General features: G+C 46.6%; 1 protein-coding gene across 1 annotated transcript in view; it reads left to right on the forward strand.

Annotated features, from left to right (window-relative positions):
- Window positions 1–14,279: 14,279 nt before the first annotated feature.
- The window catches only part of TMC5 (transmembrane channel like 5), a gene marked incomplete at both ends in the record, with an annotated part of 43,723 nt that continues 32,010 nt past the window's right edge, over window positions 14,280–25,992 (forward strand). The window contains 3 exons of the mRNA XM_081299106.1: window positions 14,280–15,070; window positions 17,600–17,727; window positions 22,498–22,587. Of these exons, the coding sequence (XP_081155232.1) occupies window positions 14,280–15,070; window positions 17,600–17,727; window positions 22,498–22,587 (1,009 nt within the window). The remainder of the gene's footprint in view (window positions 15,071–17,599; window positions 17,728–22,497; window positions 22,588–25,992) is intronic.

The raw sequence follows: 25,992 nt of genomic DNA on the forward strand, positions 1-25,992 counted from the left end.
CCAGCCCCCTGCCCGCCCTGGAGGATGGGCTTGGGGCTCAGAGTTCAAGCTCTTAACCATGGCCTGATCTTTTTGGAGACCAGCCGCCGTCCCTCACTCAAGAATCACCTCACTAGGATCCAAAGAGGCCTCTATCACCCAGAAAATCCCAAAGGTTCAGGACTGGGGGCTCTGTCAGGAATCGAGATCAAAGACCAAATATTATTATTATTATTATTATTGTTTCTTTGTTTTGTGGTGCTGGGGATTGAGGGCCTTGTGCACGCAAGGCAAGCACTCTACCAACTGAGCTACATCCCCAGCTCTTATTAATATTTTTTTTTTTAAAGAGAGAGAGAGAGAGAGAATTTTTTAATATTTATTTCTTAGTTCTCGGCAGACACAACATCTTTGTTGGCATGTGGTGCTGAGGATCGAACCCGGGCTGCACGCATGCCAGGTGAGCGCGCTACCGCTTGAGCCACATCCCCAGCCCTCTTATTAATATTTTTATTTAAAAAATTTTTTTTCAGTACTGGGATCAGCCTATGCCAGGAAAGCACACTACCACTGAGCGACCAGATATCACAAGTGAGCAAATATTCTAATGAGAGATGCTCCTGCCACCCATATCGCTCAGGGAATTATGGAGTTTTAGGAACGCTGTGCCAGAAACCTGGGATTTATAATACTTCTTATAAATTGGGATATCAGCCAGGCCTAGCGGCACACACCTGTCATCCCAGTGGCTCAGGAGGCTGAGGCAGGAGGATCGTGAGTTCAGAGCCAGCCTCAGCAACTTAGTGAGGCCCTAAGCAACTTTGTGAGACCCTGTTATAAAAATAAAAAAGAGCTAGGGGTACGGCTTGGTGCTTAATACCCCTGATTCAATCCCCAGTATCCCCCCAAAATAAATTAATTAATACATGGCGATGTCACATGGGTGGACTGTAAAGATTGAAGACAAACAGACTTGATGACCACGGTGTATGCATTTACGGGAAGTCAGGTCCCCATATGGGAAACAGCATGGAGCTCTATGTGGTCTTATCCCAGCCACCAGAGGCAACTGATGAAGGTCCAGGTGAACTGGTTTATCTTTCCTGAGCTCTCTTACCTGCCCACAGTTAGACCAGAGTGTGATTAATTTTTTTTTAATTTTTTTTATTTGCTCTTATCTGTTGTCCATGTCAGTAGGATCTATTTTGATCTATTACACATATATGAAGTTGAACTTCTCCTTCTTCTGGTAGGAGGTGGCTTATTTTGGAGTCTCTATTGGTCATCCTGAATCTTCCTCCCAGTGTCTCTGAGATGTCATCCCTTCTCAGCTCTCAAATGCCTTCTCTGGCTTGCCTTAAACTCTCTCATATTTTAGGTTTCTGCAGAGGTCTCCGTTCTGCTCTCAAACTTGCTGTGCCGGGTGCAGAATTTTAGGTAGGTATTCTTTAACCTCAGCACTTTGAAGACCCAAGGCTCATACAGACAGCATCTACCAGCGCTGAGCCGATGTCTGTCTTCTTCCTGGGAAGACACAGCGATTTTAGTTCTGAACATTTTCAAGATCTCCTCTTCTCTTGTGATGATCGAAGACCTCACGAGGCTGTGTGTGATTTGGGGTGTTTCTTGTGGACATTTATCCACTTTGCTAGCCGTTTAGCTGAAGGACTGTGTCCTTGCTCAGGTCGGGCTATTTCATCTTTGATTATTGCCATCTTTGCATTTTCTTTGTTGTAGAACTTCTGTTTTGTAGATATTGGACTTCCTGGATCAGTTGTTATTTTTTTCCTGGGGTCCTGGGGATTGAACCCAGGGCCTTGCACATGCTAGGCAAGTGCTCTACCACTGTGCTATACCCCCAGCCCTTGATATTTTATTTTTGAGACAAGGTCTCACTAAATTGCTGAGGCTGACCTCGAACTTGCGATCCTCCTGCCTCAGCCTCCCGAGTGACTGGGATTATAGGCGTGTGCCACTGCGCCTGGCTCCCTTGGTCCATTTCTTCTGTGCCTTCTCTGAATGCAGAACTAGATTGATGAGGATACCTGTCATTGGTTGACCCTGATGGGGACGGGTTTGTTTCCCAGCAGGCCCCACCCCTGAATGGCAGGGCTCCCTGAGATGTCTGGGGACACAGGTAGGCAAGCTTCATAAAATCCGGGTTTAATCTTGAGTACCAACTTCCTCCTTGGAGGCTTAGTTGTTTCCAGAAACTTCGTGTCATTTGTTTAGAGAAAATCTCTTTGTGTCTGCAAAATTGGAGGGACCCACTCTGTTCTGACACCCATTACAAGTTCCATTACCAGGTCCTCCTTGGGTTCAACAATACTTTGTAAGGACACTCAGAACCCACTACTGAAAGCTGCTCTATTCACAGTCATGGTTAATTATAGCTAAAAGACGTATGTTCTAGCCAGGCTCGGTGTCGACTCAGGAGGCTGAGGCAGGAGGATTGTGAGTTCAAAGCCAGCCTTTGCAAAAGTGAGGTGCTAAGCAACTCAGTGAGACCCTGTCTCTAAATAAAATACAAAATAGGGCTGGGGATGGGACTCACTGATCTAGTACCCCCCAAGTTCAATCCATGGTACCCCCCCACCAAAAAAAAAAAGATACATGCTCAAGTTAGGCAAAGGAAGACATGCATAGAGTCCAGGAAGGTTCTAAAGATGAAGCCTCCAATTGATCCCTCCCCATGGAGCCATGGAGAATATTATTCTCCCAGCATCGATGTGGGACAGTACCCATGGCTGATGGTCAACCAGGATAGCTGACCTGTGTGATTGGTGTCCAGAATCTTTCCTGGAGCTCAGCCACATAGAGATGGTTGACCTCCATCCCCAGCCCCTCTGGAGGTCAGCTGATACTGCATGACCAAGAGCTCACACCCTCAATTATATTGTTCCTATCTCACTAGCCTAAGACCCCAGATAAACAGACACTTTTATAGAGCAGGATATTTCAAGGGCTTGGAGGTAAGCTCATGGGAGCCAAGGCTAAAGGCCCTCTCCTTGGATGAGTCTAAATCCTGTACGGCTCTGTCCCGTCCGGCAGCGAACCTAGATGGGGAGGAATGAAGGGACTAGAGACAGCAAGACAAAAGTTCTGATCAAGCTGTGAACTTTTATTGTTCACACAGAGGTATTCATATGCTGGGGATGGGGAAGTTCTCCAATCAGCAATTGCTGGATATGGGTGGGTATTCATATGCTGGGGATGGGGAAGTTCTCCAATCAGCAATTGCTGGATGTGGGTGGGTATTCATATGCTGGGGATGGGGAAGTTCTCCAATCAGCAATTGCTGGATGTGGGTGGGTATTCATATGCTGGGGATGGGGAAGTTCTCCAATCAGCAATTGCTGGATGTGGGTGGGTATTCATATGCTGGGGATGGGGAAGCTCTCTAATCAGCAATTGCTGGATGTGGGTGGGTATTCATATGCTAGGGATGGGGATGGTCTCTGCAATTGCTGGATGTGGGTGGTAAAACTGCCAGCTGCAAGATGTCTGATGATCCTGATAACCGCAGGTTGTTCCAGGGAGATAGGTAGCTGCAGGATGCCTCCCAGGCAGCATGTCTCCCAGGGGGCTGTCAGGCTAATCTTTGAAGGAGAATTTCCTTCTAGTTCCCGACACTGCTCAGTGTCCATCCTAACATCAAAGGGCACCCAGTAGGTGCCAGGGTGAAAGGAGTCCCCTTATTCTCTGGCCAGCGCATTAATTAAGCACTCAATTGCTGCTCGGTGATCCACTCCAGTTCTTCATGCCCGTCGGCTTTACTGTCCTCGCCCTGAACTGACTGCAGCCCTGGCTCCCTCCCACGGTCCCCATCTTTTTTGGGGGGGCCTGTACTGGTCTAGCCTCCCCCTCCCCAGAAAACCCACCAATGCACCGGTTTACTCTCTGTTTTCTGGAACCTCACCGTCATCTCCAGTCCAACTGTTGCCCCTCTTGCCTTGAACGTCCCATGACTGTGGATCCACTCCCCTGTGGACTCATTGTCCGTAGTTTCTTGGGAGGTGGATGGAAAGAATGGGCTGTGGGTCTAGTCTGCCGTCTGGAACCAGGGCAATCTCTCAGTGATGCCTGCAGGACCACATGGCCTCATGACACACTTCTCAGAATATGTCCCCTTCCTTAAGTGATTGCAGGAGTGTTAAGAGTCATCATTCTGTTCCTTCACCCTGAATCACTTCAAGAAATCTGTTGTGGGACCAGTCAAGGGGTAAGTCAAATTTTCCACGTGGTCCAAGGAGGGCACCCAGTTCTGACTGGGAGTTCCGTAGACCACGTGGTGGACAAGCCACTGTACTTTGGATGAGCCATTTTATATCTTTGGAATGATGAAACCCAGCAGCGCTGATTTTGGACTGCCAGGGTGTCTATCCAAGTTCTACCCCTTGTTGGCTGTTGTTTCCAGGCAAGTTCCTTAGCCTCTCTGTGCCTCAGTGATCTTCTTAGTAAAATAAGGATAATAAGAGTTTATTCCTAGGCCTACCACAGGGTTTTAATGGTTCTTAAACAGTGACCAGCACGTACATATGAGTGGCTTTGTAATCATTGGTTTCTGTTTTCCTCTCTGCAACTCTGGAACAGGAATACTTGAGCTGTGTTAGGTAATGCTGAAATAGGCATTATAGGGACTGTTATATTATCTGCATCTGAATGAATCGGATAAAGAGCTAAGCTTCTACTTTCTGAGACTAATGTCTCATTTTTCTCTTGAAGAGGGAGGCTTGCAGAGTGCGGTGGTGCACACCTGTTCTCCCAGTGGCTCTGAAGGCTGAGGCAGGAGGTTCACGAGTTCGAAGCCAGCCTCAACCCAAGCGAGGCCCTAAGCAACTCAGGGAGACCCTGTCTCTAAATAAAATACAAAATAGGGTTGGGGATGTGGCTCAGTGGTTGAGTGTCCCTGAGTTCAATCCCAAGTACCCCCCTAAAAAAGAGGGAGGCTTAACACAGACCCGGACTCACCAGGTGGGGGAGAAGCTCAACCTGGCGTTGTCACCATCTCCTGCCTTCCCAAGACCCGGTGGCGGAGGACGCGGAGCATCCCTAGACAGAGGAGGCAGTTAATGTTATCCTTATTTGCTTCCCTGGTAGATTCTGGCCCGTTGACAGTGTGTATGTGTAGGGAGACAGTGGGTTCTGTAGCTTGTAGGGTCTCCAGAAAGTGGATCATTCCTTGGTGGGTAGCAGAGGAGCCCTTCAAAGCAGGTGCCAGAGCTGAGTGTGCACCTTGAGTTTTCTCCAGCTGTCCCTCGAGGGGGTCCTCTGTCTCTGCGATGGGTTGGGTCGTCCACCTGAGCAAGAAGAGGCTGAGCCACCCACCCGCCTCAAGACTCCATGAACCCGCTTCTTCCCTCCACCTCTCTGCCTGCTCCTTCCCGGCTCATCTGCAGTGATTCTCAAACTCTGAGCATGGAAGAACCACTAAAGAAAGCTAGCGAAGGGCTGGGGTTGTGGCTCGAGTGGTAAGGTGCTTGCCCAGCACACAGGAGGCCCTGGGTTCGATCCTCAGCACCACATAAACGTAAAATATTGTGTCCACCTAAAACCGAAAAATAAATATTAAAAAAAAGGAAAGAAACCTAATGAGAAGGGAGCCTTCCCAGGTCTCACCCCCAGATTCACTGAAATAAAATTTCTGGAGAAGGGATCTGAGCTGGTGGTTTCCTCCCAGACCTGGCCCAACGTGCTCTCAGGGGAAAAGCTGTCCCTGACTGAGAATCAGTGCTCTAGATCCACGGCGTCCACTGGTATCTCTCTAAAATAGACCCAAAGCCACCACACACCCGAGCACTGCCTGCAACTCAGTGCCTCGCCAGGGGCTTCGCATCAAGCCCAGAGAGCTTTACCTGCTTGGGGGAAAGTCTTACATCCCAGAAAGACAGTTACAGGTGGGCCTTTGCAGTCACAGTAAGGGTGAGACCCCTGGGGAGGGTCTGGTCCATGAACTACCTTCTAAGAAAGAAGAATATTAAAACAGGAGGCACCTGAGGTCATAGAGTGAGAATGAGGGGCTTCAAAATAGCCATATTAAAAAAAAAAAAAAAGGCCAGGCATGGTGGCACGTCTCTGTAATCCTAGCAGATCAGGAGGCTGAGGCAGGAGGATCGCAAGTTCAAAACCAGCCTCAGAGATTTAGCCAGGCCCTAAGCAACTTAGCAAGACCCTGTCTCAAAATAAAACAAAAGGTGGGGGACTCAGGATGTAGCTCAATGTTTGATGTCCCTGGATCAATCCCTGGTACCCGCCCCCCCTCAATAAAAACAGGAGGAGGAGGAGGAGAAAAAGAGGAGGAAGAATCTTCCCATTCTAGCTTTTTCTTGAGTTTTAGTTATTGAGATCCATTTGCGGCATTTGCCAGTGTTTCCCAAACTCTTATTTATTTGTCTGTTTTGGTGCTGGGAATCGAACCCAGAGCCTACAGATGCTAAACATGTGCTCCTCCCTCCTTCTTAAAAAATACCTTAGAACCTACCTTAATCAAGTAGAAGAAGAAGCGATTGCCACTTCCATGGGTTGCTCAATGCAGTTAGTTAGACCATTTTCTTCTTTATTTATTTATTTTGTATTTGTAGGTGAACACAATACCTGTATTTATTTATTTATTTATTTTTATGTGGTGCTGAGGATCGAACCCAGGGCCTCACACATGCGAGACGAGCGCTCTACCACTGAGCCCCAGCCCCAGCCCCAGCCCTGAGACCGTTTTCTTGATGGATCTTTTTGTACCTGTGCATTTGATTATTTCAATACTGGGGATTGAATCTAGGAGTACTGGCTCTACCACTGGGGTGCTCTTTCAGCCCTTTTTATTTTTTATTTTGAGACAGACTCTTGCTAAGTTGCTGAGGCTGGCCTCAAATTTGTGACCTCCTGCCTCGGTCTCCTGACTCACTGGGATCACAGGCGTGTGCCACCTCCCTCTGGCACTGGGTGGATTTTTGTCATCAATTCATTTTCAGTTTCTAGCTTCAACCCTTTCTTGTTTTTTAATTAGTCAGTTTTGGGGTTTGTTTGTGGGAGAGGGGATTAATCTGGGGCTCTCTACCACTTGGCTACCTCCCCAACTCTTTATTTATTTATTTGGAAACAAGATCTCACTAAGTTACTGAGGCTGGCCTTGAACTTGGGATCCTCCTGCCTCAGCCTCCCAAGTCACTGGGATTATAGGCATGCACCATCCCCAGTGCCTGCCTTGTTTAACAAACTAAAAATCCTATATTCTCTTTGCAGTCATAGAATATAATTATATTTCCTAGGGAGTTAAATAAGGATCTTTGAGATTAAATACATTAAGATTTCCTTTGAGAAGAGAAAATAATAGAAGAACAAGAAAACCTAACTGATTTGGCTCTATGATATTTATGTCCCCCCTGTTATTCTCAGTTTCGATACTGCTGTCTCTAACTGTGGGTCTTATGTCCCAAGGGGTCCAAATGCATGGCTAAGAACATTCTTGACTCTCAGAAGGAAACACCCTATGAAAAGCCCAACGGATCTCTTAGGAACAAATATTTAGTTAGCAGGAAATGTCTGAGTGATTGAAGGTGCTATTTAGACGATTCAGGTTACCTCTATTTCCTGGTTCTAAACATTACACACTGAAGAGTAAGAAGTTCAAGCATTTATTTGTAATGGCATTGAGGCTGAAGGCCAAAGCCCTTGTTAAGCCAACCAGCCCGGAGAGAACAGTGCAGCACACGCAAACGAAATTAACGACTCCCTGAAAGGGACATGTGTCCCCGTGGTGGACAGCCCGGTTCCTGGACACCACTCTTCAAGTATGGTGGTGGTCACTCTCTGTGCTGGACTCGTCTTTCCACAATCAGGTGGCTTCCAGGGGATCCAAAGTTCCAGAAGGGCAATCATTCTGTGCAAATATTCTGTGCCCATCTACCATCTGTGAGAACTCGAAAAGGTTTGGAGCCCTTCAGAGCCTCCACGTCCTGCTCTGTGAAACCTCTGCACCAAGCATCTCCCTGGCAGGGACCAGGCTGCACAAAGGGAGCGCACAGGCATGTGCATTGGGTGGCTCCCGGCCCACTCCTTTCCTGCAGCTGCAGAGTTACCTGGTCTTGGAAGTGCACGTGTTCCTAGTTTAGGTTTCCCTTTCATCCCAAATGCCCATCTCTTTCTCTTTAATGGAAAGGTCTCCTCTCCCTTCTGCTCTGATTTGCTTTTTCATATGAATTTTTCTTTACATCATTGGCTTGGAGAGCTGGAACAGACCGTTTAGATCATCCCATGTTCATGTCGGTCTATCTCACCTCTTCTCAAACTCAGAGGCAGGGTGGATAGAATACATTTTGTTCCCAGAGGACATTTTGGCAAGGCTTTGAACTTCTTTGTTACCAGTTGGGACAGCTGCTTCTGGGCATCTGGACACGGAAGAATGATATGGCCCAGGATGTCCGTAGCAGAGATGGGGAAGGCCTCCTTCAACCAAGGATAATCTTGCAATTCTAGTTTTTCTATGTTCAGTTCTTAGAAGTGGCATATGGTAATTTGGGAGTAATTCAGGGAGAAGAAGAAAGGTCAAGTTCAAGGAAGATTCCTGGATATCCTTCCATGACGACACTATGAAAATGAAGAGTCTACTTACCTACAGTTGTTGTTTCCCCTCCTTGGAGGGATCCCCCCTCCCCTGGGCTATCTCCAGTGAAATTGCATACACTCCAACCAAACCCAGCAAAACCACCCCCATTTCTCTTCCTGGGAGAGATTTTCACACGTTGTTATAAAGAGACTCATGTGGAACGCAGAACGATCATTGTTTATGTCATTGAAAAATTGGAAACAGCCCAAATGTCCATGAGTAGCAGGAGGAATAAATATAATGTGGAAATCCATACATCATGGAACAGTACACAGCCATCAAAATGAACCAATTTCTAGAGTGATGTTTGAACTACTAGCTTTAGTTACCAGAGCTAACAGCATGAATAGGTCTCAAAGCTAATTTCACATTTAGAAAACAGTGAGTTGCAGAAAACATAAAGTATATTGTTTTATATATCTATAACATTGTACTGTTCAAAGCCCAGTTGTACTGGGGCAGTGGGACAGGTTGCTGAGAGAGGGCATGTGAGACTTAAGTTTTATTGAAAACTACTTACAGGGGCTGGGGATATAGTTCAGTTGGTAGAGTGTTTGTTTTGCATTCACAAGGCCCTGGGTTCGATCCCCAGCATTGCAAAAAAAAAAAAAAAAAAAGAAAGAAAAGAAAACCCCTTAGCAGCTGAGCGCTTGTCTCCTCCACAGTGCTACATTGTTCCACAGTTACCATAGGGAAGGGGTTTGATAGCTTAGGTTACAGAAATACTGGCATTATTAACTTGCTTTGAGCCAACATTTCTCACTCACAAATGCTGTACAGAATGAGACCCTCTTTTATGACCATCAGAGATCCCCCTCTGATTTTTAGGTCCTAGCAAAAGTCAGCCTGAGCCAGGTGCAGTGGCTCACACCCATCAATCATCCCAATGACTCAGGAGGCTGAGGCAGCAGGATTGCAAGTTCGAAGCCAACCTCAGACACATAGGCCTTGAGCAACTTAACAAGACCCTGTTGCAAAATAAAAAATTAAAAAATTAAAAAATTGGCTGGGGATGTGTCTCTGTGGTAGAGAACCCCTGGGTATAATATAAAATACTCAAAAAAAAAAAAAAGCCATCCTGATATGGCAGGGTGATTATGACTCACAATAAAACATTGTATGTTTCAAAACAGAAGACTTTCACCAATAAGAGCACTGATTTCATTCCGGTTGAAATGTTTACCCTGTCATGTGTTACCATGGTCAAGTTCACCCCCTTAGCAAATAAAACATACAGGGAAATTAGAAATTGTGGCTTTGCTTTCTTTCCTGTGGGGAGACTTCCTCCTGCGCTGGGTGCTGAATAGTTGGCCGGTTTCACAAGCCCTGGCCTGTCTTTTCTGTGTACCAGGTAATAAATGGCCTCAATCAGCAAAATCAACCTTTGGTCATTTCGCATTTCGCATGACTGCGGTGTTCTAGCCGAGGCCTGGGGCGGGAGATGGGACAAAGAGTTTGAAGATAAAATGTCCCGTCTTTGTCCCATCTCCTACCCCAGCCTAAACTACATCACTGTGGTCATGCAGACCCTGAAGTGACCAAAGATTGATTTTGCTGATTGGGGCCATTTATCATCTGTTACGTGCCCATCTGAAGCCTTCTTTATGAGTACTCGGTGATCTTCTGCCATTCGAACCTCCTGGACCTAACGTCTCCTGGTGGATTTGGGTTGTTTCCAGGTTGTCTGTAGTGATTCCCATTCCTGTGCTCTGTGAGATGACTTTGGTGATACGGAGGCTGCTGGCGGCTGGCCTGGGCCTGGGTTGTCTTGTGAGAACTCGGATGCAGCACAGAGCCAGGTAAATGTGGCCTTGAATGTGGCCTCATTCAGGTTCAAGGGTGATTTATCCCTGAAGATTCCTGGACTATCCAGTGGCAAACACCGGATTGCTAAAATGACCCGTTCAAACCAGGGAGCCTTGCAGAGTCAAACAAGGAGACAATTCGGGGACAGTCGAGGGAAGGCGTGTCATTGCTGGGGGGAGTGACTGGAAGCTATTGAGCCAGCAGAGCGAGTGACCCTACTCGGCATAGAGGGCTCACTAGCCCTACTGAGAAGGTGCTGGAGAAGCAAGAACTAACACACGGTCCCCTCTCCAAGCTTTTTCCAAGGCGCCAAGGGAGGGTGGCCACTCTGCCCCTCTAGAGTTAATAGGAAGCCAGGAGGAAGGGTCCCAGAGGGTCACTCCCATGTCCTTTGACAATCAGTCGGAGCCTATTTTCTTGTCATTTCTCTCACAACCCTTTCCTGTGGACTTAGTTTCTGTTTGTTTAGGAATTGGTCCCAGTGTAGGCCACAACGGTTAGAGAGGCATTCACCCTTTAGGCCTGGCCTGGCCTGTGATGGAGCCTGTAGCCCACCTGCTCCTGTTGGTGGCCACGGATCAGAGATGTGAACCCATGGGCAGGAGCTAGAGGTCCCCTCTCTCCCCCATGTATGTACCTGTCATCTACCTACCTACCTATCATCCATGCTCTGTGCGTGTGTTATACGAATGTATATACACATAGAACATATTATAGATGTAGACTTAGGTGTATTTACACATTTGAGCAAATATACACATTCTCTCTGTGGGAATTGTAGTTGTCCCTCAGTATCTATGGGGATTGGTTCCAGGACCCCACACACATATCAAAATTCTTGGTGCTCAAATCTCTGATGGAAAATGGCTTAGTATTTAAATATGCCACACATAATCCTGCTGTGCAGTTTAAGTCACCTCTAGATTAGTTAGAATACCTAATACAACGTCAGTGCTATGTGAACAGCTGTGATGCTGTGTTGTGAAGGAACGAGGGAGTGGCCGCCTCGTTCCTTCCCCAGATGCTCCCTGTTCTGCCTTGCATCACGGTGTATCGGTTCACTTGCTCTTGAACTTGGGTAATGTCGGACATGAGTGTATCAGTTCACTTGCTCTTGAACTTGGGTAATGTCGGACCTTACTGCTCTTTTGTGTCCAGCTGTCTTTCCCTCACCCTTACATCTGTGAGACTCCCCCGTGCCATTGTATTCTGCATGGAGCAGAAGTTCCACCTCTGTTCCTTTTTTACTTTTTTGGAGGTGCTGGGGATGGAACTCAGAGCCTCACTCATGCCAGGTAACCCTGCTATACCACAGAGCTACATCTGCAGCCCAGAAGTTCAGAGTTTGTTATTGCTGTATAGTATTTCGTGGTATGAATGTGGCAAAATTCATTGACTTATTCTGCTGTTTCATGACATTTGTGTGTTTTTCAAATGGTTGGCTTTTATGAAAAAAAAGTTTCTGTGAACATCCTTGTCATCTTTTGATAGATACACTCATTTCTCTTGAGCTGGTATACCTGTATCTGTTTTTAATTTCTTGGCATCATTTAGCTTTTTTTTTTTTTTTTAATTCTAATCACTTATGCGTGACAGTAGAAAGCTCTTTGATTCATTGTACACAAATGGAGCAGAATTTTTCACTCCTCTGGTTGTACATGAAGCAGTCACACCATTCGAGCAATCATGCATGTAACTAGGGTAATGATGTCCATCTGATTCCACCATCTTTCCAACCTCCCTGCCCCCTCCCCACTCCCCTTTGCCCCATCCAAAATCATTTAGCTTTGTTAGATGTCATATGTGTTGTTGGTACCCCGCAGGAGTTATAGGAACTGGGCTACTATTGGGATACATATGAAGGAATGGGTTCTATTTCTATGTTATGAGAAATAATTTTCAATTGTTTCAGCATAGCATTCAGTCTTCACAGTACTGCAGTTTGTACAGATGTTCCTGCTTGCAAAACTCATTCATTAGTCAGAATTCTCTTTCATTTGCAAATCACAGAGACCCAGCTCTGCTTAGGAAAAAAAAAATTTAATGGTTCAGGTATCCACTGGGCATCTGCCTTCAGGCATAGCTAGATCCAGGTGTTTTAACAGTTCATCAGCCCTGATCATTCATCCTATTTATCTCTTGGCTCTGTTCTCTCCTTGTTGGCAATCTTAGGAAAACCTTCTCCAGTGGTAACCACTGGCAGCTCCAGACTAAAACTTCCTAACTCCAAGCCCCAGGGAAAGACAGAGCTGCTCTCTTTCCTACAGCTGTGACGTATCGCCCAGATCTGAAGCTCACTGGCTCTGACTGGGTTATATGCTTTGACCCCATCGCCGTGGCTAGGAAGAAAATCATTCAGATGAGGTCCTGGCCTGCAGGGACTGGGGGTGAGGTACTCAACGAAACATGTTACCCCCAAAGGGAACAATGGATGCTGGGCAGAAACAAAATATAAAAGAACAGACTTCAGCTAAGCCAAGACTTGTGGGAACAAGTTGGCAAACTAACACTGAAACCACAGGGGACCGCAGAAAGTTAATATTGCCTTTAGCTTTGATAAGGTCGAGGCCTTTGTCATTTACATAGAGATAAACTTGTAAAGTTGGCAGAGCTTCAAGAATGTTCTACTTCCTTCTTCCAAAGCATCACCATATTCTAATCATGCTGACTTGAAACTGGAGAGATGTTCATCTTTTTTATTTCCTTTAGTTTGTATTCCTCCCATATTGGGTTAGCCAACAAATCCCTTACTGACTCTTCGTTTAAATTTTCTCCCCTGTGTATTTTCTTCTCTGTTCCCACTGACAACCACACCAGGTGCTGCAGGCTGATGTCCTGTCTGTCTCAAAATAAGACCATCCCTCTCCCAGTCTGGTCCACCTCCTGAAGGGCTGATGAGTCAAATCCTGGGGCCAAGGGGTTGATGGACACTGATTGGCCAGGCCTGGGTCATGTGACCTCCCTGGAGTTGGTCAGGGGTGCCATCAACCCTTCCTGTTCCACTTGGAATAAGGGTGGGAGAAGGAAAGATGGCTTGAGGAAAATCGGGGCATTGATTGGAAAAGAAGGGGAAGTGGGTAAACATGTAGGAAAATACACATGTTCCAGCAGTTAACCTCATCACTTCTGACTGGGAAGTGTGCTGTGTCTGCAGAGGAGAGCTCATGGGACTCACCAATCATATTTGCAAGCCGGAAGAGGTCACAGCAATTGTCACCACACTGTCTTTATCCCTAGAAACAGGATTGCCAGCAAAATGCCTCAAAAGTTCCGGTTCCTTCTAATCCTTAGATTCATTGCTCCCTTTGCCCCAACCAAGGGGATGCATGGTTTAAGAGATCATTCCCATTGCATGTGTCCAATACACACAGAAAGAGTAGTTGAAACAAGATATAAAAATTCATTCTCTCTCCCATGAAAGTCTGGGCTGATATGAAGGCTCTGCCCCTGGAAATCACAGGTGACCCAGGCTCTCTCCACATGCGGTGCTGCTGTCCCTGCAGCAGATGCTGCCTTAGTGTGCATGTCCCATGGTTCAATCTCCACATCCAGTCCACAGGAAGTAAGGAGGCCTAGACAGGGAGGGATGACGCTTCCCTTTAACAGCACAATCTGGAAGTTGCATAAATTGCATCCACTCACATCCCACTGACCTCTGTCATGGCCACAGCTGGTGCAAAGGAGCCTGGGAAACATGGTCTTTGCTCTAGGCAGCTGTGCACCCAGCTGTGTGAGAAGAGATAACTGGAAGATAACCAGCAATCTTTGCAAAGAAGAAAGAGGGGGAAAATCTTAATTTTTCCTTTTTTTTTTTTCAGTTTTATAAAAGATCCCAAAGGGACTACAAACACAGGAACGTTCTAACACTGTGGGGTAAAGAGTCTGTGCCATCATGTCAGCCTACTACAGGAATAACAGCCTCAACGGCGACACAGAGCACCCTGACTATTCAAGGTCTCAAGGCCGTACTCGAGGGCATTTAAAAACTCAGGATTATCCAGATTTCTCAGGTCGTCAGGACAATCCAGGCTATCCCAGCACCAGGAACAATCCATTCTCTGCAGGCTCCAGAACAAATCCAGACTATCCTGTGTCTCTAGCAGAACCAGATTATCCTGGATCTCCAAGTAAACCAGATTATCCTGGTGCCAGGAACAATCCCTATTCTGAAGATTCCAGAACAAGTCCAGACTATCACGAATCTCTGCCAGAGCCAGATTATATTGAATCTCAGAGCCATCCATACCATCCAGGCTCATCCAGAGAACCAGATTACCCTGGATCTCAAAGAAATCTTGAATTTGCAAGTTCCAGAAGTAGTGGAAACTACCCAGGTTCCAGGATAAACCCAGGTTATTTGGGATCCCTGGAAAATCCTGACTACCCGGGAGCACAGGACAACTCTAACCATTCTGGCCCCAGAGCCAGTTCCAACCATCCAGGCTCCAGAAGGAATCAAGAACATGCTGGTTCCAGAATCAATTCATATATAGACGACCTGGGAGAGCCTGATTATCCAGATGCTGAAAATCAAACTAACTTTCCACACATTTGGGGGGAACCAGACTATCCCAGTGCTGAGGATTATCCGAATTCTCCAAACATTTTTGGGGAACCTGATTACCCAGGAGCCGAGAGTATTCATGATTATGGCCTTTCTGAGACCCGGGAAATGACCAGGAGGTAAGTTCAAATATATCCCTTCATTGGTGGGACTGACTGCTAGATCAACAAGTCAATGGAGTTCCATTGATGCGGCCTTGATTACGGATGGGTATTTGATTAAGGTTTCTATGGCCTGAAGTTGTGAAACTGTCAGACCTACCTGTCGATATCACCCGGGCCATCAACTGTCAGTCTGAGGCTCAAAGTCCTTACCTGAACTTAATCTTTCAACACCTCTTGCCTGGATCACCTCCTTACTCTCTACCTCTTCCTTGTCCCTGCAAGTCATTTAGTCATTTACCTCCATACTTGGGTTTGTTTTGTTTTTTTTTTCTTCTTGGTACCAGGGATTAAACCCAGGGGTGCTTAACTCCTGAGTCACATCCCCAGCCCTTTAAAAAATATTTTATTTAGAGACAGGGTCTCACTAAGTTGCTTATGACTTCGCTAAATTGCTTAGGGCCTCACTAAATTGCTGAGGCTGATTTTGAACTTGGGATTCTCCTGCTTCAGCCTCCATAATTGCTGGGATTATAGGCATGTGCCACAGCACCTGGTTGTTGTTTGGTTTTGAGACAGTGTCTTGCTAAATTGCCCTGGCTGGCCTCCAATTTGCACTCCTTCCATCTCAGTCACCGAAGTACCTGGGATGACAGGTGTGTGCCACCACACCCAAATCTCTTTAAGGTCATTTAAAAACACCAAATCTAATTTTGCCTGGTTTTGATGCTGTAGATCTAAATTTTCTTTAAAGGATTTTGAACTCCTCTCAATTTTTGATTGTTGGCAAATTTTTCCAGATGCAGTTCTGGCACTGATAACATTTATTCGAGTGATTTGGTTCTGCCAAATTGAATTCTCCCTGGATGAATTTTTTTTTTTTTGATGTTCATTTTAACAACAGTGAACATCAAGCAACAAACTTTGGTCAGGTTTCTAAAAAAAATCTATAACAAATTTTATCCTCTGAAAATTTGTTTTATTTTTATTTATTTATTGTCCTGCAGGGGACGAAACCCAGGACCTTGTACATGCTGGGCTAGTGCTCTGCCCCTGAGCTGCCCCCTCAGTCCCCATGTGAAATTTTAACTGATACTGTTTTTACCAGTGATATTTTTGAAGTCACTAAAAGCAGTGGTTTATGTCTGTCTCTAGGATTTGGGTGTGCGGAGTCAAATGCTTTTAGGACGTAAATAGCAGGATTAGCTTGCTCAGGTCAAAATGTCCCCCTTAGTCTTCTGCCCGGCTGCCTGAGTCATCATTCTAAGATATGCCTTTGATTCTGTCACTCCTCTGCTTTGCATAGTCCATGGGTCCCCATAGCCTGGGGGACAAAGGCCACACTTCTTATCTACTGAACCATATGAAGGAGGATACACTGTACTAACAGAGGACTCCAGCCCTGGGCCAGCCTGATCACTCATCTATTTCTCCTGTCCTTTTCCTGTCTGAACCCTACACTCCAGGTCTCCGGCTCTTGACCTTGACTGATACTTAGAATTATTATATCACCCGGGGAACTTTAAACGTAATAGAGATGCCCGAGCCCAACCTTCAGAGCTTCTGATTCAGTCGTCTGGGATGGGGCTTGGGAAATGGTATAATATAAACAATCTTTGCCACAGGTTAATTGATTTTTATAGCCTTCCCTTTATGTATTCAACAGTTTCTGGCCTCGTGCCTTTATTTATGCTATTTTTCATACTTGCAATGCCCTCCCCTGTGTGAGATATGAATTTATCTTTCCAGTATCCTCTCAGATGTCTCTTTTCCATGAAGATTTCCCTCTAAAACTCCCAGCCAGAATTCCTCTCTCCTTCTTCTGAACTCCTTGGACCTGTCTCCTGATACTCACTAATTTCTGCTTGTATTATAATTACTCATTGCTGTCTCTAAGAAGCTGTGCCAGGTGGTGTTGGGAGTCTCTTGGGGGCAAATACCCCAGGTCTTTATCTTGGTGCCCTCACTGCCCAGCCCATGCCTCACACATTGTTGGGTTTCAGTCAGCATTTGTGGGATGGATGGATGGTGGGTGGGTGGATAAGTGGTTGGATGGATGGGTGGTTGGATGGATAGGTGGATGGATGGATGAATGGATGGATGGATGAGTGGATGAATGGATGGGTGGATGGGTGGATGGATGAATAGATGGGTGGATGGATGGATGGTGGGTGGGTGGATGTGTGGATGGATGAATGGATGGATGGGTGGATTAGTGGATAAATGAATGGGCAGATGGATGGATAGATGAATAGATGGGTAGATGGATGGATGGATGGATGGATGAGTGGATGGATGGATGAGTGTATGAATGGGTGGATGGATAGATGGATAAGTGGGTGAATGGATGAACAGATGAATGAGTAGATGAATAGATGAGTGGTATATGGATTGATAGGTAGATGAGTGAATGGGTGGGTGGATGGATGGATGGATAGACAGATGGACAGCTGTCCTCACCACACTACTGGATGGATGGTAACCCATATTTTGAGATTTTACAGTGCTCAGTAAAACATCTTCAACCCTGCCCTCATTCCATTGCAGGAGTAATGCCTCCTTGGGCGTCCTTAGGAGAGAGAGTGAAGATTACCCTGGAAGTTTTGAAATGTCGTCCATGGAGATGGCAGATCCACGTGACCCATCTCTGCCAGGTGCTCCTGGAAAGGGCTATGGTAAGCGCGTCTTAACAGGAGGATCGCACTCTGGGAAGGAAATAAAATCCAGTGGGCTCAGGAGGCTACCATTAAGCAGTCATAGCAATAGAAGAGTTGGCTCATCCCTCCTGCCTCAAACACTCTCCTTAGACACAAGAGTTGGGAACTCTGTCCAAGGAAGCCACGTGTCATCAATTACCAAAGTAGGCTAGGGAAGGCGTGTGAAAAATGGAAACTTGTTCACCCTGTGCCTACCCAAGGTGACTGAAGTTCAGTCTGGCCTGCCACAGTCCGGCTGCAGCAAAATAACCTGGGGGGGCGGGGTGAGGAGCAACTTGTGTACATTGATACAGCAGGAGTGGGAGCCGTTTATTGTAGGACAGGAGGGGTATATATACATTCCACACAGCTTATCTTAATTAACATAAACTAGATACAGCAGTCAACCAATAAGGAATCTCCACACTTAATGGCTCCTGGCGTTAGTTCACAAACCACTCCCTCTGGCAAAATGCCAGGCGCCATCTTGACTTGTTTACAGACCCTAATATTGGCCCATGGTGGTTATGCAGGGAACAGGCTCAGCATGATGAGATCCTGAGAGTTTTCAAAGAAAACAGAAACACACACACACACACACAAAACAATTATGTAAAAAAACTCCTATAATTGTCCACTTTCTGTTGCTTTAGTAAAATACCTGATGCTGGGACCTTTATTTTTAAAAGAGGTTTATGTATCTTTCACTTATTTATTTGTTTATTTTTGTAGTCCTAGGAATTTAACCCAAGATTCTCTATCACTGGGCTACACCCCCAGCCCTTATGGATTCCTTTACTTATTTTTATTTTGAGACAGGGTCTCACTCTGTTGTCCAGGCTGGCTTTGAATTGACGATCCTCTGGCCTCGGTCTCCCAAGTTGCTGGGATTACACGCCGTGCACCACCATGTCTGGCCTAAAAAAAGAGGTTTATTTAGCTTATGGTTTGGGAGGCTGGAAAACCCACATTCTTACCTTCCAGGTGGGAAAAGGAACTGTTTGCTTCTTTGGAGAAACTAGTTCATGATAAAAGAGGAAAAACCCAGGCAGTGTTACGGGAATCTAGAGCCTGTGGGGGCCAGAAGGGGAGGGGGGTTCGACCTAGATCAGCTGGGAGGTGCAGAGGGAGGCCAGACCAGCCTCGAGGGGGGAGGAAAGCCTTTGAGGAGGCAGAGAGGAGGGTCAGGATATACCTCCATGGACACATGCTCGCTGGCCCACGATGGGGTCACGTCCTGAGAAACCCTCATGAATGCATGAGGCTGCATACACCTGGCTTAGGGAACACTCAGCCCAGCCTCGCAGCAAACAGTACAGCGCTGTGCCCCTGTGATGGCAGGGGCTGATGTGAGCTGCGAACTGCTGCCGCTGCCTAGCATCTGGAATCCCTCATCGTATTCTAGCCCGGAAAGTTTCAGTATTCTCCTCTCCTCCTCCTCCTCTCCCTCCTCCTCCTCCTCCCGCCCCCCCCCAGCTCCCCCCTCCTCCTCCTCCTCCCCCTCCTCCCCCTCCTCTTTTTCCCCCTCCACCTCCTCCCCTCCTCCTCCTTTTCTTCTCCTTCCCTTTCTTTTCTCCTCCTCCTCCTCCACCTCCATCTCCTCCTCCACCTCTTCCACCTCCTCCTGCCCCCCAGCTCCTCCCCCTCCTCCTCCTCCCCTCCTCTTCCTTTCCTCCTCCTTTCCTTTCTTTACTCATCCTCCTCCACCTCCTCCCCCCTCCTCCTTCTCCTTTTCTTCTTCCCCCTCCTCCTCCTCCCTCCTCCTTCTCCTTCTCTTCCTTCTCCTCCTCCTCCTCCCCCTCCTCCTTCTCCTTTTCTTCTTCCCCTTCCTCCTCCTCCCTCCTCCTCCTCCTCCCTCCTCCTTCTCTTCCTTCTCCTCCTCCTCCTCCCCCTCCTTCTTCTCCTTTTCTTCTTCCCCCTCCTCCTCCCTCCTCCTCCTCCTCCTCCCTCCTCCTTCTTCTTCTCTTCCTTCTCCTCCTCCTCCTCCTCCTCCACCTCCTCCTTCTCCTTTTCTCCTCCTTCCCTTTCTTTCCTCCTCCTTCCCTTTCTTTCCTCCTCCTCCTCCTCCTCCTTTGTGCTGAGGATGGAATCCAGGGCCTCACACACAGCCAGGAGAGCACTCTACCACTGAGCTACATCCCCAGCCCTCAAAATTCAAAATTTGCATTACCGTATCTACCGCATGCAAAGCACTTTCCCACCCACATAGAATCCAAAGATCCAATAATGAGTCAGAGACCCTCTGTACTAATGGGAAGCACTGACTGGTACACATTTGCATGGGAAATATCCATTTGGGAGCCCAAACCTCAGTTGTTCAGCTCAGGAATATTCCAGACCTTCATGCCATGCATAGTCATCCTGAGGAGAGCGGAGGGGCGGTTTGTTCTTGAAAAGACAGAGCAGGGGAAATATATTATTTTTATGTTTTGTTATTAAACCTATTATTTTTATTATTTTTAAGGCTCCTACACACAGAGAATATGTAAATAGATACACAGGCCCCTGTGGTATTAAGTTTTCCTGGAGGGGGGCATTGAGGGGAATGACTATAAAGACTCCAGGGTGGGTGGATAATGGAGAAAGATCAGTAAACACTGCTGGCAGAGGAATGTGCTGAGCAGGTCTGAGGGTTTTCTCTGCCCTGAGACCCTGCTGAGCACTTGCCTTTCATTGACTTGCATGGCCACCACCCAGAGCCTGCCACTCTGCCTTGACTGATGGGAGTCACCCAGCCACCAAACCCACAGAGCCAAGAGTGGAATCCAGGCTCTCCAGCTCGAAGCCTGGCCCTTTATTTGCCCTGCATTACTGTGGATACTGTGGGGTACATGCAGATTTCTGACCACTTAGCTGTAGAGAACACTGGAAATTAAAATCTTAAAAAAAAAAAAAAAGAAAGAAAAAGAAAGAAAAAAAGCCATCAAGTGTGGCTTCCTTCCCTGGACTTCTTTGTAGAACTAAATTGTAGCCCTCGACAATCACCTACCCATTCTTTTTTTTTTTTTTTTTTTGTACTGGGAATTGAACTCCAGGGCGCTTAACCATTGAACCGCATCTCCAGCCCTTTTATTTTCTATTTTGCATGCCTATAATCCCAGTGGCTGGGGAGGCCAAGGCAGGAGGATCATGAGATCATGAGTTCAAAGCCAGTCTCAGCAAAAGTGAGGCACTAAGCAACTCAGTGAAACCCTGTCTCTAAAATAAAAATACAAAATGGGGCTGGGGATGTGACTCTGTGGTAGAGCAATACCCAGAATTGTAAAAGATGAAAAAGAGGAGAAGGAAAAGGAGAAGAAGCCATATTCCCATATTTGTGTGTGTCTCCTCTAAGGTTCTAGGTGGTTTTCCTAGTGCCTGGTACAAACTAGATGTATGAGTAACGTTAACTGAATTAATAGAAGCAACTACATGAACTGTATCAGTTAGCACTCACCCTAGGAATGCTGTGTAACAAACAATCCCCCAAACCAGACTCATACCATAAACATACAATAAATTTATTTCTCACTAGCATCTGCAGGGTTGGCTGGGTTTGGGTTGCACTGGGTTGAGTTTGGCTGTGCTTAGCTCCAGGTCATGTGTTGTGATTAGACCTAGTGTCCTTCTTCTCGGACTGGTGAGCTACCCAGGGGCATTTTCTTCCCATGGCATAAGTTGGATTTGCTTGAAGCAGGAAGCAGAAACTCCCAATGATTTTATAGCATTGGCTTAGAACTGCCATGTCACATCTGCTGTGTTATATTCATAAAAGAAAAATCCTATCACCAAGCCCAACATCAATGGAGGTGGCCCAGGTGGGGTGAGGCATAATATTTACTGAACAGCAATTAATTGACTACAGTAGTTAATACATAATAAAATTTTATTATGTTCTAGGATTAATCACTTTATATGGATTAGCTGGTTCAATTCCAACTACCTTATGTGAAAGTTATATTATTACCCCTACTTTAGAGATTAAGATGTTGAAGCTCAGAGATGTTAAGTAACGTACCCAGTAACAAACAGCTGGTCAGGAACAGGACTGGGAATCATTCCCAAACAAGAAGTTCCAGAACGTTCCGCAATGTAATTTTACACACTGTCCCCATCGACAGGTGATCTGTTTTCTTAATGGAGGAGGTTACCTTTAATGTTTATCATGGGTCAGAAATACATATTGAAATGTGACACTGTCATGTACATGCTGAGATTGGACTGTGTCCCCAAGGAATACTCCACATTTTGTCCATTCATGCGTCATCAGGAAGCTCTGCACCTGGAAGGAACCTTTGCCCTCACCTCCTCGAGCGTCTTTCAGACTCTTGAGTTGCAACTCATTACCAAGTTGCAAAAAGAGTTTTTTTTTTTTTCAGTGAAATAGAATTAAAATAAAATTAGAAATTGACATAGAAAAGAATAGAATCGAGCAGGAACATGTCTGAATGCAGCTTAGGCCTTCAAAGCTGAGTTTTTTGAAACTTGTTTTTCAGTTATGACAGTGTACGTGTGTCCCGGGTCCCAGGGTGACGATTCTTTTGATCCATGGTTTATAGTCAAAACAACACCATTGGTCCAGACTGATTATGCTCCATCGTATTATTTATCTGGTTTTATACTATTTTCCACCTGAGTTCCCAGCCATGGGTCTGTAGGAATCTCCAAGACAAGGTCTCGGTGTTAGGGACCGTGACCAGCTAGGGCTCGCGCCTCATCACCACCTCGTGCTGGGAATAACCTGCCGTGCCTTCCTCCTCTTCATTCCAGTGAACCCTGCGTATGCGGGCGAAGGCGGCCCTGTCGGTGCTTATGGAAACCCACCGCTGTCTGAAGGTGATTGGCACAAGTCACCTGAAGGTAAGAGTTAATGGGGCAGGACTGGAGCATCAGCCCTGGGGAAGGAGATGGCTCAAGGCAACTTGGAGATCCAGCAATGGCCGTTCCTCGGCTGGAGGAGTAGGGACAACGCTTGCTGAGTTGGCATAGTGCATTTACCCCCTCCCTCTCCCTTTCTCCCTCTCTGTACTGGGTTCTGGTTGAAGCCCGGGCCTTGCACATGCGTGTGCCCCACCCCTGAGCAACACCCCCAGCCCTTGGTGGTGTCTTTAGACGTGTGGCTTTATCTCTTGTGGGTATCCAGGTATCTTCATGAGGAATCTTCTGGTTGCACGCGACAGAAACCCAATTCCAAAGGGAGGTAGCCCAGAGGGAACTTATTGGTTCACGTTGTGGGAAGGGCATGGAGCCACTTAAAGAATCTCGTGCAGCGCCTGACAGGTAAAGGGACTTTAGAGCTATCTGTTGGGTTAATCTGTCGAGGGAGTTACAGAGACCAGGGCCTCCGAATCTGAACGCAGGGCTCGGTGCCACCCGACTCACTCATTGCCCATCCAGTGTTTGCCTCTGCTTGACCCAGCTTCTCTGTAAGCTTCAGCGTCAGGCCATGGGCCACACAGACCCCCCTCAGCCCAGCTACCTCAGTAGCCCTTCCTTCTCCCCGTCCGTTCATCCATGTGGACAGAGACTCTAACCAGGCTATTAGGAGCAGACACCCGCACCAGTCCATGTGTCATAGGAGACGAGACTGGGTCACCTGTCTGTCCTGTGGCTATTGTCTGTATTGGTGGGGACAAGGTGCACTGATCAAAAAAACCATTTTTTTTTTTTTTCTGAATGATCATCCATTTATGTGACGGTTGAGTTGGAATCAGGCTACAACAGATGGGAGTCTTTGAAGTCGGTTAGGAAAGTGGAAGATCGCTGTGAGGGGTCCCAAAGATCTGACTGGAGGCAAAGACCAAGTAACCGTGTACAGAGGAGAAGGAAACAGGAATGTTGGCCCCAAAATGTTAAGTCTGTGAATCAGAAGGAATAAATTAATGGGATCTTTCCATAATAATGCAAATTGAGGACTCCATGACTGTCTGTCCACTTTCAGCCCCAGAGGCGATGGATAATCCTGAACTTCATCCTTCCAGAACCTTCTCAAGGGGGCATGTATCTTTCACAGTGGTTAGGTGTTGCTACCTGGAAGGGAAACCCATGCGGATATAAATAACAACCTCACTCTAGACTCACTGGATCGCAGAATGGCTTTAACCATCGGTGAGAGGGAGGCCTTTGGCCTCCTGAAGACCGCTCTGTGGGGCCAGCATGAGGTCCAGGGTCTCCAGTAGAAGGACACTTAAAAGGCACAGGGAGCCAGGCATGGAGGCTCATGCATGTAATCCCAGTGGCTCAGGAGGCTGAGGCAGGAGGATTGTAAGTTTGAGGCCAGCCTCAGCAACTTAGAGAGGCTGTAAGCAACTTAGAGAGACCCTGTCTCAAAATAAAACATAAAAAGGGCCAGGGATATGGCTCAGTGGTTAAGCACCCCTGGGTTCAGTCCCGGAACTAAAAAACAAAAAGTAAATAAAGAAACAGAAGATGTGGCTTTCTTTGCTGTTTTTGCCTTGCATTGCTTCTGATTTTCAAACCTTGTGCAATTAATTGGTGGACAGCTTCATGACAGGGTTGTCACTGTGATGGATTATGCTGTGCCCCTGGAAGCCCCTGGCATGCAGTAGGCACTCATAGATATTTATTCATTTATTAAAGAATGAATCCCACGCAGTGGCATCTTGTAACAGGATGGGGCCAAGGGGAAGTGATCAAGAGCCCCTGCTTTGGGTTCAGACCCACCTAGGCATGACTCCTTGATGGTTTGTGAGCCCAGGTAAATTAACCCCGTTGAGCCTCTATTTTCTGGGGATGGTACTGGGCATTGAACTCAGGGACACTCAACCACTGAGCCCCATCCCCAGCCCTATTTTGTATTTTATTTAGAGACAGGGTCTCACTGAGTTGCTTAGCACCTTGCTTTGGCTGAGGCTGGCTTTGAACCCACGATCCTCCTATCTCAGCCTCCCAAGGTGCTGGGATGACAGGTGAGCCTCTGTTTTCTCAGCTCTAAAGAGCATCACCAGTTATTACAGTTGTCAACTTCACAGGGTGATTGGGAATATGCAATGATACGCTCTATTTAAAGTACTTGACCTGCAGAATCGGCAGGTATCTTTACTGTCAATTATCCTCACTAGTGAGAGTTCCTGAGTTCTAGTCCAGTCCTCCCATTTAAAGAGTGTGACGGGAGGGGGTCTCAGTTCCTCTCTCTGCACCACCCCTCCTCCAACTCTCCCATCAACAAGCTGACCTAGGTGATGTCTAAATCTGTCGGGTGGGAAGTGTGTTCAGGTGTCTGGCATTGAAATGGAACAATGGATTTAGCAATAAAGGGATTGATTTTTCCTCCTGTAACAAGAAGAGTAGAGGGAGAAAGTCCAAAGTATTTTTTCCCGTGATGTCTTCGAGGACTGAAACTCCCCAGTAGCTTTCTCTACCATCTTTAGCAGGTGAATATTTAACCTCTTGTTAAATAACTCAGATGAGTGCCCCCCAGGTACAAGAGGGGGACATGGTAAAGGGCAGAAGCGAAGCCAGGTACACTATACCCTTTTAAAGAGCATTCCTGAGGTCACATGTCTGAAAGTCGGTCACTTGTCCACCCTTAGCTGCAAAGGGAGCTGGGAGAATCTCACATCCACTCAGGAAATCTAATTCCCGCTCATAGGAGAAAAAAGAATGGATACCGAGAAGCAGACAGACAGCTGTGTGCATCATCAGAGGCAGTCAGGAGAGAATCATTGGAACAGTATCAACATATCTGGGTTTTATATAAATGTATAAAACAATAAGTTCTAGACCAAACAATTAAACTAAAAAAGAAAAAACAAGTTGCCTTTTTTTTTTTTGGAACTGGGGATTGAACTCAGGGGCACTTAAACCACTGAGTCACATCCCCAGCCCATTTTGATATTTTATTTAGAGACTTTGCTAAGTTGCTGAGGCTGGCCTTGAAATGAGCGATCCTCCTGCCTCAGCCTCCTGAGCCGCTGTGATTACAGGTGTGTGCCACCACCGCTGGCTGTGAAAATCGCCCTTTGATTATGAGATATCAAAAGAATGTCTGTCCTCTGTTTCTAGAATCCCATTGTCTCCAATGCAGGATTCTGTTTCTAATTTCTTACCTAGCTACCAAGGTAGAATTCTCTGCAGGAGAACACATCTCCTTCTGAGGAGAGCCCCCTCGGGGGCCAGATGTGGGGAGTTCTCTTGTGACTTGTTGGTGGGTGGGGGGTGCTGGCTTCAGTGGTCTGGTCTTGGCTTTGGAAAAGCGTGAATGGAGCATCCCTTTGTGATGGCGGCCACTCTCTCCCGGCTGGG

Source organism: Spermophilus citellus (genome assembly GCF_964194105.1).
Source record: "Spermophilus citellus genome assembly, chromosome: 6".
NCBI lineage: Eukaryota > Metazoa > Chordata > Mammalia > Rodentia > Sciuridae > Spermophilus > Spermophilus citellus.